Source organism: Lagopus muta, chromosome 5 (genome assembly GCF_023343835.1).
Source record: "Lagopus muta isolate bLagMut1 chromosome 5, bLagMut1 primary, whole genome shotgun sequence".
NCBI lineage: Eukaryota > Metazoa > Chordata > Aves > Galliformes > Phasianidae > Lagopus > Lagopus muta.
In genome coordinates, this window is record NC_064437.1 from 8,202,632 (window position 1) to 8,220,906 (window position 18,275).

Genomic DNA, 18,275 nt, shown 5'->3' on the forward strand with positions numbered 1-18,275 from the left:
GCATGCAGCTGATGATCTAGTGTTGTGTTGCATGTCCCCAGCCAGCAGACAAGCCAAGAGCCAGGCAGGTGTGTGCATGCAGTGGTACGAAGATAGCTGAAGGCTGAATGCTGCACAGCCTCCTGGGTGATATTTCCAGGTCTTCTGCTGAGAACTTCTGCTGATGCAGCCCCTGGAAGTGTTGTCCCTGTGTTTTCTCCAGGAAGCCACAAACTCTGCTATTGAAAAATGCATTTATGATCAGCACTGAGCCTAAGAGCTGATGAAAATGAATCTTGCTCTGCACAGTCAGTTTCAACCACTAGAGGGAAGATGTTTCCTCATTCTGAGGTACCAGCACACAATTTACAAAGCCTGTCTTCTCAGCTTCGTTAAATCAGTGAATTTGGTACTGACAAATGCTAAGATGCCCAGGCTTCTCTTGTGTGGGCTAGCACTGAGAATATGATGGGCTGTACTGAGTTACACTGGAGGTTCCCCTAGCCTTGCATCCTAGGTGAGCTGCGTTGGCAAGGGTGCAAGGCCAGAGTAAACCCAGCAATAGCTTTCTTCAGTGTGGGAGAGACATGGATAGCTTGGAATGCCTCCAGAGGAAGGTCGCATAGAGCGGGATGGAACACCTACCCTATGAGGGCATGCTGAGGGCTGGGGCTGTGCAGCCTCAAGAAGGGAAAGCTCCAGGAGATGTGAATGGCCTGGTGCCACGTTGTGACGTCTCTTGGAGGCACACTGCCCTGCTCCTGTGCAGCTGTGTCCTGGCACGAGGCCCTACTGCAGTGCCGGCCTCTTCCCATGGCCTCCCGTGGGCCTCCTGGAGCCACCAGCGCTCCGGGCCCACTTCCTTCCCCACTTCCTTCCCCCTGATAAATTCAGCAGTGCACCTGCCTGTGTGAGGGGGGCCAGGCCACCCTCTTCCTTCCTCTGCAGCAGACAAATGCCCCTTCAGAAAGATGGGCTTTGCCCCTGGCCCCTCTCCTTTGGCTGCTGCCTGCCTACCAGTGTTTTGGCTCTGTCTCTGTTTCGCTTGGATGTAAATCATGGTTGTGGGTTCCCTGTGGGATCTGTGCTGTCCATCGCAAAGCCCTGGGAGCTTTATCTACTCTGCAGACATGATGTCCAGCCTCTCAGTCACAAGCTCCTGGGATGTTCTGTGTTATGGTTCTCTGTATCACTCGGGGATAAGCATGGACTCCGGTGCCCACTGTGTCCTTGGGGAGGAATCGTAGAATCACTGAGGATGGAAGAGACACTTAAGATCACTCAGTCCAACCCCAGCCCACGCCATCGTGCCCGCTGACCATGTCCTTCAGTGCCACATTCCCATGGTGACCCCGCCACCTTCCTGGGCAGCCTGTACCAGTGTAGAAGAAATTGTTCCTAACACACCACCTTAACCTTCTCTGGTGCAACTTAAAGTCATAACCTCTTGTTTCACCTCCAAATGTCCCATTTTCTACACAAACTCATGCTGCAATGGATGCCAGTTCTATGCCCCTAGCTAGACTGAATCACAACCACAGGTGAACCCTACACATCCTTGCTGTGGCCCCAGCTGCCACCAAGCCCCCAGCTGCCCTTAGCCTCATCCTGCTGGTGACCAGGGATGTCTGCAGGTGACTTGCTCTTTAAAGGCTGGCTCTGATCCTCGTGACTCCAAGTCAGATCTGTGATTGAGAACCCAACTGCAGGGAAGGGGTGCTGCAGCCCCATGCCAATGATGTGCTTCATAGCCCAACCAAAGTTAGTTTTCTCTGTGGACTCTCTGGAAATGGGCATTTTCATTTTTCCTTTCTCTTTCTTTCTCTCTCTCTCTCATTTTTTTTTCCCTTTGGAAGGCATCCAGCCCATCCTGGCACTCAACCCTGCAATGTGCCAAGTGGGGAGAGATGTTCACACGAACGTGCACATACCAGCGTGTGCCTGGCTGCAGGAGGGCAGCCTGCTGGCGTGTCCCAGGGACAGCTGTGGCTCCGGCAGGGTCAGGATGTGACATCACTGGCAGGAGAAAAACCCTCAGCCCCCGCTTTCTGCAACCAAAACCTCAGTCAGCGTGCGGCTGCTCTCTGTGCTGCAGGGCGTCCTGCCAGATTCTGGGCTTTTATTTTGAATTTTTTTTCTTTTTTTTTTTTTCCCCCTCAGTAAGCGCAGAAAGTGCACCGGGATTGTGTGCTGGCAGCCAGGCGTGCTGAGGATGAGGTGAGTGCTGGGGCTGGAAAAAGGAGTAGCATCGGTGTCCCAGCTGGTGCTGTGTTTCCTGCATTCCTAAGGATGCTCCTGGGGTGCTTTTAGTGCAGGTTGGGCAAACCCAAGAGAAGCAAAATGGGTGCTTGCAGGAGCTCTTCCCTGTTCTGTGGGTGTCCCAGTATGTCTGCGAGCATGTAAATGCCGAGGGATCCCGGTTTGCAGCTGTGGGTTAGTGTAGATAGCTGGAAGTGAGTAGGGAGCCCAGGGTTTTGGCTGGTCAACTATCATCCCAGGGCTGGTGGCAATCCTGGAGGTGGCTTTGCCATTGTCCAGTGGAGGGCAGGAAGTTTTGGGTAGAGAAAGCTGTGGGGATGCACTTCCAGCAGCTGGCTCGTGTCCTTCCAATCGTCTTTCTGGAGTTCCGGCACTTGGGATTGCGGCTCTGATGATGGAACGATCACCCTCAGGACTTACTTTGGCTACAAGCAAGTCCCTGTTGGCAGCAGCACCAAGAACAAGGTACCCCAAACAGCATCACCCCCAAAGTGTGTCAGGTGTCCCACTACTGGAGAGATGAGACTTTGGCTGTGGTTTGGGACATGGGGGGGGGGATTGGATGAGAGGGCTGTGTGTCCTCTTAGTGAAATTGTGCTGGGTCTGCTTTGCATGAGGTGGGGATTTCCGAGTGTCAGCAGAGCTGGGAGAAGCAACAGCATAGGGAACTGAGGCTCCTTTGGGAGTTGGTCACTCTAGAAATAGATGCTGGGGGCTTTCCTAGAGTATATCAGAAGCACACGGATTAACTCTGTGTTGGGGCTGGTGGGACTCTGCAGTCCCACTGTCTGGCGTGCTGGCCCTCGATCCCTCTCCCAGCATCTCATTTTGGCTTGTTTCCTGGAATGTTTTATCGTTTGGGTTATATTTGGGATCAGCTGCCAAGAACCCCTGTTTCTCATGGCCAGCCCAGCTGGGACTTGGCTCCAGCAGGAAGCGTGAGGAGAGCGAGAGGGACCAGAGCTCTGACGCCATGCCCCCAGCATCTTCCTCCTGCATTTAAACCCTTAAAACCAACCTCTCTGCCTCTAAAACCAGACTGGGCCACCACATGCTGTCAGCCCCTGGCTGGATCTCAGGGTTGTGTCACCTGCATTGTGAGGGATGCTCAGGGGAGGCAGGGTTGGGCTGTGGGGCATTTCTGCAAGGCCACCACCGAGAAGCCCCACTTGCACAGCTGCTCCAGGACAAGCTGAAAACTGAGTTTTAAGGACATGGTTTAGTGGGCGTGGTGGTGATGATTAAACTAGATGGTCTTAGAGGTCTTTTCTAACCTTAATAGTTCTGTGAAAAAAGACTTCTCTGCAGCGAGAAGCCAGCAGAGCCCCTGCAGGCAGCTGGAGGCTGTCTGTCTGTCTCAGGGCTCTGGCTCACTTCCCTGACGCCAGGCTTGCCATGCAGGGACGTGGCAAGAGGGACTGCCCACAGAGCAGAGAAGGCAATCCCCTGCAGCACCAAGGGGGAGTCCAGCCTTTGGGGGAGCACGTGGGGAAGCACAGCGGGATGTGTGGGGTGGGCAGCTTTGAACCACAGCTTTGCTACACGGTGCTGAGCCGAGTCCTCGTACTCCCCAGCATGGCTCACAGCACTTTGCTGACAGCTCCTGTGGTTCCAAGGCAGATGTTTGTGCAAGTGTGTAAGCGTCTCGGGCCGGATCCAGGGCTGGTTTGGGCATCGGACCCACTGCCAGCTGGAGTGCCTTTCTCCTTGTTAGCATTGACCCTGGTCAACTAGGGGCACTCACAAAGTACTTTCTCTCCTCTGAAGCCAACTCTTGGCTTTTGCAGCCCTTAATATCAGGTGATCCTTCAGGAGGGAGAAATTACTTTTGAAACTGGGGAAACTGAGGCAGAGAGTGTAGCACTATCTCTGCTGTAGCCCAGAGCTTAGCACTGCCCCAACTACTCCTCCCCACTGCTTTCCAGATTGAAGCCAATCTGGGGTCACAAAGGCAGGTCTGACCCAGTGGCTTTGCTCAGACTGGTGGGACTGATTGTGGTAGGCAGAGGAAGCTCCTCTCCCTGCTTTGCTTTTTTTCCCCTCTTTTGTTTTGCTAGTTTCTAAACAGACTGTTCAGTGTTGTTCTTAATTTAAAACAAAGCCTTTGTTTGGCAGCGTTGTGTGGATTTCAAATGATTTTTAAAAAATAAAACAACACAAAAACCCTAAAATGAAAGAAACAAAATCCTCCTCAGATTTGGAACTAGCAGCTGCCTTTGACCGTGAACTCACTTCCCTCCTATCCAGTTCGTTTCCTTTCTCCCCCAGCCCTGCCAGCCCTCTAGGAAATCAGGATTTCGCATGTCCCTGCCTGCTGCCATCCTGCAGCAGCTCAGCCCCACAGTTTAACCCTGTGCAGACTTGGCTCCCTGAGCCCTTAGTGCGTGGCTGTGGGTGCCAGCACCGCCCCACTATGGGAAAGGCAGCACAGCAAAGCGGGCTGCAGCCATGCCAGGGCTGCTTGGGGGGGGAGCTTTGATTTTGCACATGGGAACGGAAGGTGGGAGCTGCGGGCACCCACCCAGGCCTCTCGGCAGTGGGAGGCATGCCAGCATACGGCAGGAGCTGCTGCCTCAGCTCGCCCAGCGCTCCTATTGCAGGACTGTACCCTGAAAGCCCCACTCCTGGCCTCCTGCAGCTCCCTGTGCCTCAAGTGGATTTTCCTGCCCATCAGACCCTGTGCAGTGGGAGCTTTGGAGAAAGGTTAGGAAAGAATCTGGTTCCTGGCACGGTGCCTCCGCCTGCTCCTTTTGGTTGTAAATCCCAGGATGTGTTCTTGGCTTTGCGTTAAATTGAATTTCTGGAGAACGTTTTTCTCCCTGGTTCCAGTACGGATTCACGAGGCCTTTAAATGGCTCAGTAATTCAGTAGTGAAGCTGGCAGGGATCCCAGGAGCAAAACCACTCTCATTATCCAGCTGTGCCTAGCTGCAGCGAGCCTGGGGACGGGTCTGCTCCACATTTGGGCAGCACTGGGTACTGCTCCCTTACTCCTGGGAACAGCTAACAGATGCACAGTAGGAAAACATCTGGCAGGTGTTTAGCAGGGTTCTTACTCTGTGTTTTGATTTTTTTTTTTTAATTGATGTTTCATTGATGTTTTAAAGCATCGGTCCAGCGTAATGCAGGGATAACTGAGTTGTTCTCCCACGCTCTGTGATGGTGGCAATGCATCACTGTATTTGTGGGGAAGGCTGTGGTTTGTCCCCACTGGCCTCTGGTGGCACCCGGCAGGGCTCTCCCCTGCTGCCTTGTGGAAAGTCCCACAGAACAGCTCCTGTGTCCTGGAGAGACTCTGGGGGGAGCCCAGGCTCCTCCAGCAAGGTGGTTGGTTGATCTCTGCTGGATAAAACAGGATTTGCTTTTGGCTTGGGACTGAGTTCACAAAGCAGAGTTCATACAGCAAGCTTTTGACTAAGAGATGCCTTTTTAATGACGAACACGCATCCAAGCTTCACTTGGGCGCCGTTCACTCCCACTCGTGACTTTGGGTAAATCACTTCCCCTTTCTCTGAACCTTTTTCTTTTTTCCTTTAACTCCTCCTCCCTGGGGGAGGCTGCCTGGGGTCTTTTGCCTCCCCAGATTTCAGCAGGGCGTTGAGCTCACTGTGGCCTTGCTCTCCCATTATTAACGTTGCAGAGGGGCACAGGGCACGTGCACGTTTCAACCTGTCCAAGAGCACGGGATTTCCACCGGAGCTTCAGGAAGGAAAAAAAGGAAATGCTGCAGACCCTATCCGCACTGGCAGCCTCAGGAAGGGATGACCTCAGCACTGCTGAGCGGTGACTTCCAGGTCACATCCCCTGTTCCCGGGGTGCTGTGGAATCGGAGCGCCATGGGGAGCGCTGGCAGCACTGGCTCCCGTGCATTGTGTCACATCCTGGCTCTGGTGTGCTTGGACGCTGTTTTCCTTCTTTGGCTGTGGGTTTTGTTCTTCTGAACAAACACGCAGGCAGAACGACAACAAGAATCCCCCCTTTTCCCATTGATCCGGGTGCTGGGGCTGTGTGAACCAGAAGCCAGCTGCAGTCACAGTGTTGTCCCTATGGCACTGGGGCTATTTTTGTGGGAAAGAGGCACAGCCCCTTCACCAGGAAGGAAAGGCCACAGGTAGGCGAGTGCTGTTCATATCATACTTCATTGTACTTCATTGCAGTAGTTCTGGACAAAAGCCCTGGGGATAAGAAGCTGGCTCCCAGCATCCTGGTGCTATCTCATCTTGGTCCAGGTGTACAGATGACCAAAATTTGTCTCCTCCTCTCAGATACCTCCAACCCTGAAGATCCTCAGTGCTAACCCTGGTGCTCTCACGCTGGCTGGGCCAACCCATGATGGCACTGTGTCTGAAGCAAGTCTTCAACAAAGACAAAACCTTCCGCCCCCGGAAGAAGTTTGAGCCCGGCACACAGCGCTTCGAGTTGTACAAGAAGGCTCAGGCCTCCCTCAAATCAGGGCTGGACCTAAAGGCTGTGGTACAGCTGCCTCCTGGCGAGAGCATCAATGACTGGATAGCTGTGCACGTGGTGGACTTCTTCAACCGCATCAACCTCATCTACGGCACCATGTCAGAGTACTGCACGGAGAAGAGCTGCCCCATCATGTCGGGTGGGCTCAAGTATGAGTACAGGTGGCAGGACGATTGCAAGTACAAGAAGCCAACCAAGCTGTCAGCCCCACAGTACATGTGTATGCTGATGGACTGGATTGAGATGCTCATTAACAACGAGGACATCTTCCCCACCAGAATAGGTGAGTGTGCTGTGATTCTACAGGAGGCTGTTGTTGTAACCCGTGTAGTTTTCCAAGTTGTGCACCTCAGCTGTTGGTATTGCTGAGCTTTACAATCCTAAGAGCTCTGCTGATTACCTGCTTTGTCCAGGAGCTGTAGTGATTGACACTTCCCTTTCTGCTAAGCTGCTTTCTTGTATTTTTGGGGTGATGTTCAGGGGCTGGAGCTGGGGTGCTGGCCAGTGGGTTCTGGTGAAAGAAAGCTATCACCTCTCCCCTTCAGTAAGGGGGGCTGCTCTGGTTGCACAAACACATCTTTCCTTTTCCAAAGCCATTACTAGTCCATTCTTCAAGCATCTTTGTGCATCCCTGAGTGACTTCAGCCTCCTTGCTGGTGTGCTCCATTACCTTGGCTCTCATTTGTATAAGGGAACTTAGCTGGACTCACATTTCATGGCGCCATGTAGCAGGGAGGGTTGCAGGGTTTGGGGACAATGCCCCAGGCACACCGCTGATTTCCATCCTTGCCATCTGCAATGCAGCTGTCCCAAGGCAAAGATTTCTCTGCTAAGGCCACCTGACCACAGACAAATCAAACTTTTTTTTAGAAATGCCATGTGTGACCCAAACTTGCTAACACTGTCTGGGCTAACCTCAGCATCCTTGTCCCACTAATGCCACAAAACCTGGAGCAGCGCATGATTCAGTGGGACTCAGTCATAGTACTATTGGCAGCCAAGGGAGAGGTGTTTTTGGGGTCAGAGTGGGAAAATCTCTCATGCTGGGTTCAGAGGCTCAGCTGGAAACGAGCAGAGACAGAGACAGAAAGGTGGAGGAGATTGGGCATCTTCCTCATCCCCAGGGAAATCCACCCACAGGGCTCAATCCCACTGAAAGGCTTTACAAATCCTTTGGAAGGAAAACTGTCTGTCTGCTGGTCATGATGAGACAGCTTCCTGGACGGGAGGAGCGTGGCTGTCATAAATCTCCAGCTCCTCCAGATGACCCGTATCAGTTAGCATGTTCTAGTGCTCATTTCCGCTCTCCCAACCAACATAGCTGGGCTGAAAAAAACAACAAAACCCTACTACATGCAGAATAAGCATTGTTCCCGTGGAGGGATAAGAATAAGTGATTCTGCAGGCATATTTTTTAGCAGCTGGTAAAACTATGTCAATAGACCTCTTTGTGAGCAGATTACCACCTGTACAATAGCACCATCCCCAGTAATTGCTGTGCCTTCAGGAGCCTGCTGGCAGAAGTCACGTTCAGTTTCATTCAGTGTCTCAGTGGGAGCATGCCCAGCACCCAGAGTCACGGCCATTGGTAACACATGGGGAGGAGACTGTGGTGGATGGAGTCTGCAGGGCTATGTCAGCACCGACGCGTGTGCCGAAACCTCTCCATTTTTAAATGAGCACAGACGTGGGGCTTGGATGAAAACCAGCATTGGAAACGCCCCGTACTCTCTGCCAAGCCTGTCTGTGGCTGGAAGGAACATCACTTGCAGGAGGCTCTGGGATGGTTCTTGGAAAACTCTTCTATGCTCAGACTCTGCTGTTCATGCATATTCCCAAAACAATGATAAAAGCAGAGAAAACTTGATGCATAATTCTTTATAACAAGAGAAAAATGTTCAGAATTCAGCTAATTATTGCAGTTTTCTCAACTGGCTGTTTTTAACTCAGTTTGTCTTTTATTTTCTCCCTGTTTTGTTCCAAAATCAATGCCACACCAGCTTGCAGCTGCCATCATACTATTAATTTCAAATTGCATTTGAGGGCTTATTTTTAGGAAAAGACGAATCATGGAACAATCCAGAGACCAGACTGGATGTTGGAAATAATATTAACAACAATAATCCATCACGCAGCTCATTGAATTACTGCTTTTGGAAAGGGAAAAATACAATTGTAAAGAAGCAAAATAGTTTCACAGCACTGTTTCATCGTGAAAAAATGCAATTGGCTTGTGCATGAGGGCTGGGGGTGAGAGATGGTGAGGAGGATCCAAGGCCCACTCGTATTCCCTTCCCGTAAGTGCAGACGCTTTTCATTTCCTTTTCCCCACAGTCCCACATGACTTCCTTATGTTTTGAAGCGATCGGCACAGAGTGTGGAAAACAGACTTCTCTAAGTATTAAATCACACCTTGGGTTTCAAGGAAAACATCCAAGATAAACTGAAGGTGCTAATTCATTCTAGGGCAGTGAGTCACATTGCTCACCAGTGCCTTGATGAAATAGAACCTGCTGTATTTACAGCTCTTGCTCTGGCTCCCAGCACTTGTGATGCTCTGTGCTTTGTATCGCTGCTCTGCTCAGCTCATGTTGGTACCATTTCTGCTGCGCAGAAAGAGGAGGGCCAGCAGCCTCCTCACTGTAGTGGGCCGTGGACTGAGGTCTGCACGTGCATAGGGTGAGGGAGAGACTTTCTTCAGAAAACCCAGAGGATGGAAAAGAGAAGAGACTGAAATGTTGGAGAAAGGACTCAGGATGTGGTTGATTCCCACTGACCACGTTTCAAGTATTTCAGCTGGAGGAAGGTGTATGCATCTGGCAGGTGTTGGGTGGCTGGCTCTTGTCTGGAACCCTCTGGAGAGGTTACAGTTGGAGATGATCTGAGTTACAATCATAGAATCATTAAGGAACAGACCTCTAAGATAATCTAGTCTGACTGTTAACCCATCCCCAGCATGCCTGCTGACCATGACCCTCAATGCCACTTCTCCACAGTCCTTGAACACTTCCAGGAATGGACTCCACCACTTCCCTGGGCAGCTGTGCCAGTGCATCACTGCTCTTTCTGAGAGGGAAATTTTTCCTAATATCCGACCTGAACCTTCCCTGATGCAACTTAAGACCATTATTCTCATCCTTTTGCTGTTACATGGGAGAAGAAGGCTGACCTACCAATCTCATCACAACCTCCTTTCAGGGAGTTGTGGAGTCTTCTGCAGTGTGAACAGTCCCAGTTCCCCCAGCTGCTCTCCATAAGAGTTGTGCTTGAGACCCTTTACTAACTTTGTTGCCTTTCCTAGATTGTACAGGTCTAGCTGTGCCATTGACCTCTCTCCCAGCCCATGTTTCCCCATGGTAGACGCTCACAGCACATCCTCAGGTTCCTGGAACAGAGTGTCACAAGAGAAGCAGATGTGGCTGCAACATGGGGAGGGAAAGCAGGGCCTGACGGTCCTGGCCACATGCTTCATGTGTTCAAGAGAGGTGATGTGGGGAGAAAGAGCCCCAACCAGTCCCTTGTGTTCCACTGGGCCATAGGACCGTAGCAGTGATGATGTTGCAGCATGGTAGGCTAAGAGGTGACCTGCTGGAGTCCATTGGTTACTACGTTGGCAGCCAGTCACCAACGCGGCTGGGCCACGTCTGCAGAGGGCGTGCACACACTGACACCTTGTGATGGACACAAGGAAGAGCAGCTCAGCTGCACGCCCCAGGAGCTGGGTGATACTGCTGGGTTCATTTGAAGCCACAGCAATGGGTAGTCCAGAAGGGTACTGTTAGGTCTTGGCAGCCCAGTGATATCATTCATGATATCGTTTCATCATTAGGAGTAAGATGGCTTAGCAGCTCCTGTAGCTGCTATGCATCTCCATACAAGACCAGTGCCTGCTTTGAGAGGAGGAGGTATCAGGCAGAGGACAGTGACAAACTGGAGAGAGCACGTGGATCACTCCCTGCCTGCTGGCACCTTGCTGAGCTCCTGGCAGCAGCCGCTCATCCTTGGTCTCAGGACAGGCTGTTCAGAACAGCGTGCATTCCTCAGCTGTGGCCTGGGAACGTGCACTCCTGACAAATTACTTGCCATGATGGGTTTTTCTTTATTAAAAGAAATATTTTTATGGCTAGTTCTTCAGATCTGGTCTTTAGGAGCCACCCTAATAGCATGTTTCAGGCCCCAGCTGGGTGATTAGGGCTTTCCGTTGCTCAGCAAATTCTCGGTGCAGAAAGCTCAAATGAAGCCTTTGATAAAGCATGGTGTTTTTGCTGGCTGCAGGGAAGCCCAGCAGATTGCTCGCTGTCCTTATCAACCAGTCATGCAGAGCAAGCCCCATAGCTAAGGGTAAGGGCAGAAGCAGATCCTTCATCAGTGGCATGGAGAAGTACTTGGCAGAAAGCCCTAAGAGGAGCTATTAGAATCCTAAAGGGTGATGTCAAAGACTCCAGTGGGTTTTGTCCTGCTGCAGGATGCTCACTGTTATGCAGGGCAGTGGCCATGAATCTCAGCCCCCTCTCCATGTAGGTGTGCTGCTGAGCCAAGATGCACAACTGCCTCAAGATGAATCCAAGCCATCTACCCATGGCACGAGCAGCCCAAGCTTGTGCCTTCTGCACAAAGCAAGGTGAGACCAGGCTGAGTGTGACATCGCTCCAGACTGAAGATAATCTTCTGTTACAAGTACTTTGACAATAAGCTCAGTGCTTATTGAGGAAAACTCATTACCATCTGTATTTTTTTTAGCTAAGAGATGTGCGAGCTGGCTCTGGGAATTGTTTGGAAAGATTTTTAAGAGGTTAAGTGCTGCATTAGTAAGAAGCCAAGGGAGGAGACAAGCAGCACCGTGGGAAGGGAGGATTTTATTTTGCTCTATGCAAATTTGCATTGAATTGCTGGAGGGAGGAGAAAGAACCTTCAGGAAAACAAATTCCACTTGGTTCACATTCATCCTTCCAAAAAGTATATTCAGGGGTTTCAAAGCCAGGTTTTCTGTATTTTCCTCAGTTTCCTGACACTGGCTGTATTACACCTCTGAGATTTTCACTGTCATAACAATGTATCTAGATAAGGATGTGAATAGAGAGTAATAAATTGTGTCCTGGTACAAGACAAAGCCAAAAGTATATGTTGGTGCATGAACACCTTGGTGGGATATTTCAGTAGGGAGCATCGTACAGGTGCAATCACATTACAGCCTCAAGACTGGCATTATTCTTCGTGTTTTAATGGCTTTAATTTGCTTCTGCTTTGCAGGTGTTCCCTTCCCTAAGCAGTTCCAGCAAGTTTGCACTAAGATCCTCACCCGCCTCTTCCGTGTCTTTGTCCATGTCTACATCCACCACTTTGACAGCATCATCAACATGGGTGCTGAGGCTCATGTCAACACCTGCTACAAGCACTTTTACTACTTCATCAGGGAGTTCAGCCTTGTTGACCATCGGGAGCTGGAGCCTTTGGTAAGGATGCCAAAGTGGGTTAACACAGCTCTGGTAAATTCAGGCAGGGTCAGACTCTGCCCTGTGCAGGACATACAGCTCCAGACAGCTAATGTGGGTCTAGCAGGAGTTGCACTGCAGCCTCCCTTGGGAAGCAATTAAAGGAATTAGCCAAGCAGAAAGTGAGAGACCTTGGACATAGCACGGAGGGGGGAAGTAAGGGGAAGAGATATGCAGTCCTGGCATATAAACTAGAAAATATGCAGTTTTGTAAGAAAAGCAAGTGTGTCACAGGCCATGTTGAGTGTAATCTGGCCTATGGAAACCTGTTGTGTTGGGGAGAGTAATAGGGAACCCAGTAATTAGTATGCTGTGCAAAGGGATGGGCTGCAGAAAGGGCCAAATGCAGCGTGGGAGAGTTCAAAGACAAAGAGCTGAGAGAAGTCACAACATGAGCTGCCTGTTTATAAGTACCACGGATGCACCTAACCCTGAGTGCTAAATGCTTTAACTCCTTTCCTGCTTTCTTTTTTCCTCGGTCAGTTCGCTGCCTCCTCTGCTCTGATTGCAATCTGGGAGGCTGGGATGATGATCCAACCAGGGGACACCTGAATGACAACAGCAGATTAATTAATTAATTACATCATATAGTGTGACTGTGACCTATGTTATCACAATGGCCTTCAGCCACAGAAAATGGCAGTTCAGCATCACTGTGTCCTCTATTATTCCTCATAACCATTCCTCACGATAAACTTTAACATTGATATGTGGCCCATAATAGTGTCATCTCCTTTGACCGATGCTTGTTAATGTAAATAATTAGCAGCTAATAGCCAAAGCAGAGGCTGACATTGCTAAAAAGGCTGTCAGTGCCAGTAACACTCATGCAATGTGAGATGATTTATGGTTCTGGATGATTCTGAGACGAATGGATTTTCCTGTGTGATGCAACTAGGGTTAAATTACAAGGAAATGAGGCACACTTCCCTCTGGTTTTGTACATCTTGTTTCCTGGTGTGCCCATTGCTTGGTATCCACTGCTTGGAATCCACATCATACAGCAGCCTCAAGCACCCGTGAGACCTCCTTCCACTCAGCAATGATGTGCTGTATGTGTGCAGGAGAGTGACCTGCAACCAGAGAGCGCTGAGTGCAGTGCTGGGGAACTGGGACAAGGTCCTGAAGATGGCAAACAGTTTTCAAAGACAGAAAGTGGTCCTTCTGACCTGTTACCTCAGGAAGGCTGCACCTTGGCACTGCCAGCAGTCCCAAAATCTGATTGGCAAAGAAAAGCAGCCTGTTAGCTTACATGGAGCTTACTCTTGTCACCTTGTCTCTCCTGATGTTCAGCACTGGTAGCTCAGGACTAGGTTTTGTAGATGAAGCATTTGGGAAATGACAGTGAGAGGAGGGAATTCTGGCTATGAATATTTGACCCTGAGTGGCTACTGGAAGAGCTGCTCAAACTGAAGAGGCTTGCTTATATATTAGGGATATCACAAAGCAGGAGGAGACCCCAGGAGAATGACATCAAGCTAACAGTACTGAAGGCCAGAAATGTGAGTTGCCACCAGGTTTTCTGTGGCCCTTTGCTATTAGCACTCATTTGCATTACAGTGCAGCCATGGGATCCCTTGCCAGAACCACAGGCCCCTTCAGTGAGCTGTTGTCACCACCTGCAGGACAGACAGCACTTCTGGGGAGTACCTTGCATCCCCAGGCTCTGGGAGCAGCACCACTTCTCTGTCTGCTCCTTGCTGAGTCAGGACACGCAGCTCAAACATTTCAGCCCTTTCTTTGGATTGCTCTCAACACTAAAACTAACCTCTTGACACTGAGACCAAGGAGCACGTCAGGAAGGAACTGCTGGGGCAGAGAGGTTCCCAAAAGGGCCACCATGGGAAACAAGAACACTCTCTGAACTCCATACAGCCACCTCCTTGGATTATTTTTGGATACCTATCAAACTGCTTTGCACATCACTTCACCAAAACCTGTGTTTTGCACTGACTGGTTCTTTTTTTTTTCCTTCCCTTCAATGCAGAAAGAAATGACAGAACGAATTTGCCACTGAAGCGATTTCAGCAGGCATACTCAGCAAGATCATTCAGCATTCGATGGGACAAGAGCCCTGCAGTGGGAGATGTCTTCCCAAGGACTTGCTCTGGGCATTTCAACTGAACTATGAAAACTGCAGAAGAGCCTTTTTCTTCTTTGTCTTCAGATGCATCAATTTCCAAGTGTTTTGTTAGCGAGACCTGCCCTGTAAGCAGGTGTGACCTTGACTACTGAGTCATGCCCGTTGCCTTTCTCACATGCATTGAACTATGATAACATGTGAGATCAGCTCCGTAAAGCTGGTGACATTTGATCCCAACTGACTCCATGGGGTTAGTTGCCAATGTCCCTTTTTTAACCAGGAGCTATGAATGTCTCTCCTTCTGCCCTCATTCGTGCTTTACCAAAGGGACTTTTCTTTTCCCTCCCCCCAGTAATTTTTCACCCTTGGAAGAAGGGACTTCAGGATGTTCTAAGATGCATCCAATATCACTTGGACTAATGGCAAAGTGGCCCCTTGACAAATGGAGGTGAACTGGGCCACTTTTCAGAGTGATCAGCAGTCTACCTGAGTATTTTCCATACTCAGAAATTGCAATCCAACGTGAGGGAAAGAAACGTGCCAGAAAACAAGTGACGATTCCTGATATGTTGTCCTGGCTCTAAAAAGCAGATGCTGGTTGTAGAAATCATTGTCTTTCCATTGCTCGACTGCAGCACAGACATTGTTCTTTTGACAACAGTTGGATTTTTTTTTAATTATTATTATTATTCTGGGGGAATTGAATTGTCTGAGCCACAGTGTTGTTATGTTTGTGTTTCTTTGCCTTTTTCTGGGAAAGTTTTATATAGAAGATACAGTTGATATGTATAAAAAGAGGTTTGCCCATTCCAGGGGAAAGGGGGGTGTGGGTAGAAAATGTAAATATTTAAGACAGCACTCAAGTTTGCAAGTGGATTTTTAGTGCTCAAAGCACTTATTTTATTGTGAAAATCTATTTTTTTTAATCTTACGTACCAGATGTATATTTTTACATGGGAAATAAAATGGGACGACATGGACAAACCATCCGATACGTCATGCCAATATTTTCTGTGTAATACCATCATTAAAAGTCCAAACATTTTTGTTCTGTTACTAATTAAAGAAGCAGGAATGAGCCTGGTGTCCTTTCTTCTTCCCTCATTTGTAGTAAGATGTCACGAGAAAGCACCCGGGATAACCTGACTGGATTTCCCTCATAGCTGTAACACTGATGGAGCTCAGTGTCGTGTGGAGACCTCAGCAATAGGCAGCTTTGCAAAAAGTTGTGCAGGATGAAGAAAACTCTGCAAGTGCCTGCTGAAAACTTGACTTAGTGGAAGTCTCTGGGATTTAAGCCTGTGCTAGGGCAGGGGGCTGGCAAGTCCTGAGCGGATGGTGACAAAACCATGACGTGAGCTGGTCTGAGATATTCCTCCTCTCTTGTGAAAGTTTTTGAGATGTAAAAGAAAAGGTGGGAAGAGAGAAAAATGAGCTAAGGGTTAAAATTCTGATCACAAAACCACTGGGGGGTAGAAAAGGAGAAGATGTTAATGACATGAGATCTATTCCTGGATTGCTTTCTTTGAGGTGGGAAATGCTGATTCTAGCAGAGATTTCACAACAAGATGCAAGATTGTCTCTTGAATGCATGCAGCTTTTCCCTTCTGGAGGCTGGCAGCTTTGCTAGCACAGCTTGGCCAGCCGGATTTCCTCATGAAGGTCAAGGAAGGACAAATGACTCACAAGTGTCAAGAAAACCTTGAAGACAGAGTGTGGCATTCAGCTGCCTGCTGCAAAGAGACCCTGAGTCAGAGCTGAAATGCCAGCAGTGTGGGGAACTGAGTGCACGTCTGTGTGGAAGTAAAACAGCAACAGCAAGCAAGGCTGCTTACACGAGAGAATCTCTTACTGTAGAGAGCATGGACTGGAGGACAGTGGATTCATGATTCTTTAACATATAAGACTATTCAGCCTGTGTTAGAAGCTTTGCTGCAATATGGGTAACACTCCAGATGCTATTTTATTAAAAACTTTAATGAAGATGTACCACTTGGGATTAGCCGTACTGTAACAGACCCATCTTTTTTCATTCAATATTTTACATCCACTGGGCCAGTTTCCAATTGCTCTGGGCTATGCCCTAATGACAGCGTGAGCAGTAAGAGTTCTGCCATCCATTCATGTGGCTGATTTGGTAAGCAATGTAAGAGCTGGCAGTTTTGGGGCAGCTCACAGTAGGCATCCCAAGGACCAGCGCTGTCCTCGTGATCTTCCTCCCTTGGGTCTTATCATCTTGCATCTTTCCAGTAATGCCAGGATTCTCTTCACTTATGCACTTATATGTGTATTGATGGAGTGCTTTGACCAACAAGGGAGCACAATTTTGGATGAGGGCCCTGTGAGTTGATCTGATTTACTCTGGAATGTAAGGCAAATAGAAAGAACAGTATGAATGTCTGGGCATTATGTATGCTCCTGAGGCATAAAAAGCAGTAGCAATCGTTAATGAATGGTTTGTATAGTGGATAAAAGCATCTTTCTGTTTGTTTCCAGAAAGTTTGGTTTGCTCGTGTCCAGTAGACCATATATTTTCCAGGTCCCATATTACTTTGGCTTCCTATTAAATACAGTCAGTTCAGGAACTCTGTCCTCAAAGGTAGTGGACTGGCACTGTGTCAAGGTGTGAGTAGTCCTCATGGGTCTACAGGAAAAGCAAGTTTCACGTTGGCATTTGCAAACATCCATACTAGCACTTTTAATGTCCACTTTGAGACCTTCGCTTTGTCCCCTTCTGTGTACAGCTTTGGCACATGGGATCCTGGAAGTATGGAGGGAAATACGGTCTCTATTTGTAGGCGCATCCCATGCCACCCATTATGTTGCATGAAAATCATCAGGTTTCCTGAAAGAAAAAGCACCTTTTTTGCTGTGTGAAGAAGGGCTGCTCACAACAAAAAAATGACAGTGAAGTCTGCAGGTTTAATCACCCAAATGAGAAGTATAATTTTCAGAGAAACGGAGGCTGTGTAGCTTCCTTGAGTAGCAGAGAGAACGGTACATGCTCTGTGTTCTGAAAACCAGACTAGGGTAGATTGCAGGTGCTTAAATACAGATTTAGGTGCTTGGCCATGGGCAGAAAACTGAGGGATAATTCTAGTCAAGGCTTAAAATCATTTTAGCGGTACACAGACCAAAGCGCTGTGATCCAATTGTAACATGGCTAAATCAAAATTACCTTTGGTAATTATTTTGGTAATTATTTCTTATGTGCTTAACAGCCAATATGGGCAGCTCCTTATGTTCTCCGTGTGTTGCAGAGGTAAAAAGCAGACACATTCTTGAAAAGGTATTAAAAGGAAAAATCATGTGGAGGAGCCTAGTAATTTTACTGTGGTTAATACAGCAATTACAGTGTTTGAGAAGGTGCTTTTTTCTTCACTTTTTGCAGGAATTTATCCTCAAGTATTAGCTTAACCATTTCCTAGAAATGCCATGCCTATCTCATTAAAAACAAGACGATGAAAACAAAAATCCTTTCTTTAATGCTTTACAGCAAACCAGGTTGAAACTTAAGTCTTGCCCTCTTGTTAAGCGTGCTGTGCATTTGGGTTACCTTGCAAGTAACAAAGGGGAAAGATTCAAGAATACACATTTTGTTTTGAGAATGGATGCCTACTTATACAGACAGAAAACGCTGTGCTGTGCAGGAGCCCTTTAAACCAGCAGATAAAGGTGTGACAAGAAACAACAGATGGAAATTAAAATCCAGATAAATTCCATTTGAAAATAAGCTACAAATGTTTGACATCATCTCTGAGCACAGACAGTTCTAAATGCTGAGGATTTGAAAGTGCTTGGATTTGAGTTACTCTCCCGAACTAGCCTTTAGTTCTATTCAAGTGGAGGAATACAAAGGAAGATGCTCAAGAATTACTCCTGAGCCCTTCAAGGATAAAAGGTTTCTAAGTACTGTTAAAAGAGAGAGACTGAGGAACATCCTCAGCTAAGATGGGCTTCTAGAGGTCCAGGTGGGGAAGAGCTGTCAAGAGAGGC

The 18,275-nt window shown here is 48.6% G+C and overlaps 1 protein-coding gene across 4 annotated transcripts; it reads left to right on the forward strand.

The window, feature by feature from the left end:
- The first annotated feature begins 2,017 nt into the window (after nucleotides 1–2,017).
- MOB3C (MOB kinase activator 3C) lies at nucleotides 2,018–15,357 on the forward strand. 4 transcript variants are annotated; one of them, XM_048946420.1, is made up of 5 exons: nucleotides 2,018–2,196; nucleotides 2,568–2,703; nucleotides 6,503–6,987; nucleotides 11,955–12,157; nucleotides 14,184–15,357. In XM_048946420.1, exons 3-5 carry the CDS (start codon nucleotides 6,567–6,569, stop codon nucleotides 14,211–14,213), a joined length of 654 nt encoding a protein of 217 aa, XP_048802377.1. In that variant the 5' UTR covers nucleotides 2,018–2,196; nucleotides 2,568–2,703; nucleotides 6,503–6,566; the 3' UTR covers nucleotides 14,214–15,357. The 4 variants fall into 4 exon arrangements, with proteins under 4 accessions (XP_048802377.1, XP_048802378.1, XP_048802379.1 ...); XM_048946421.1 differs by having other exon boundaries at nucleotides 2,571–2,703; XM_048946422.1 differs by having other exon boundaries at nucleotides 2,604–2,703.
- Nucleotides 15,358–18,275: the final 2,918 nt, after the last annotated feature.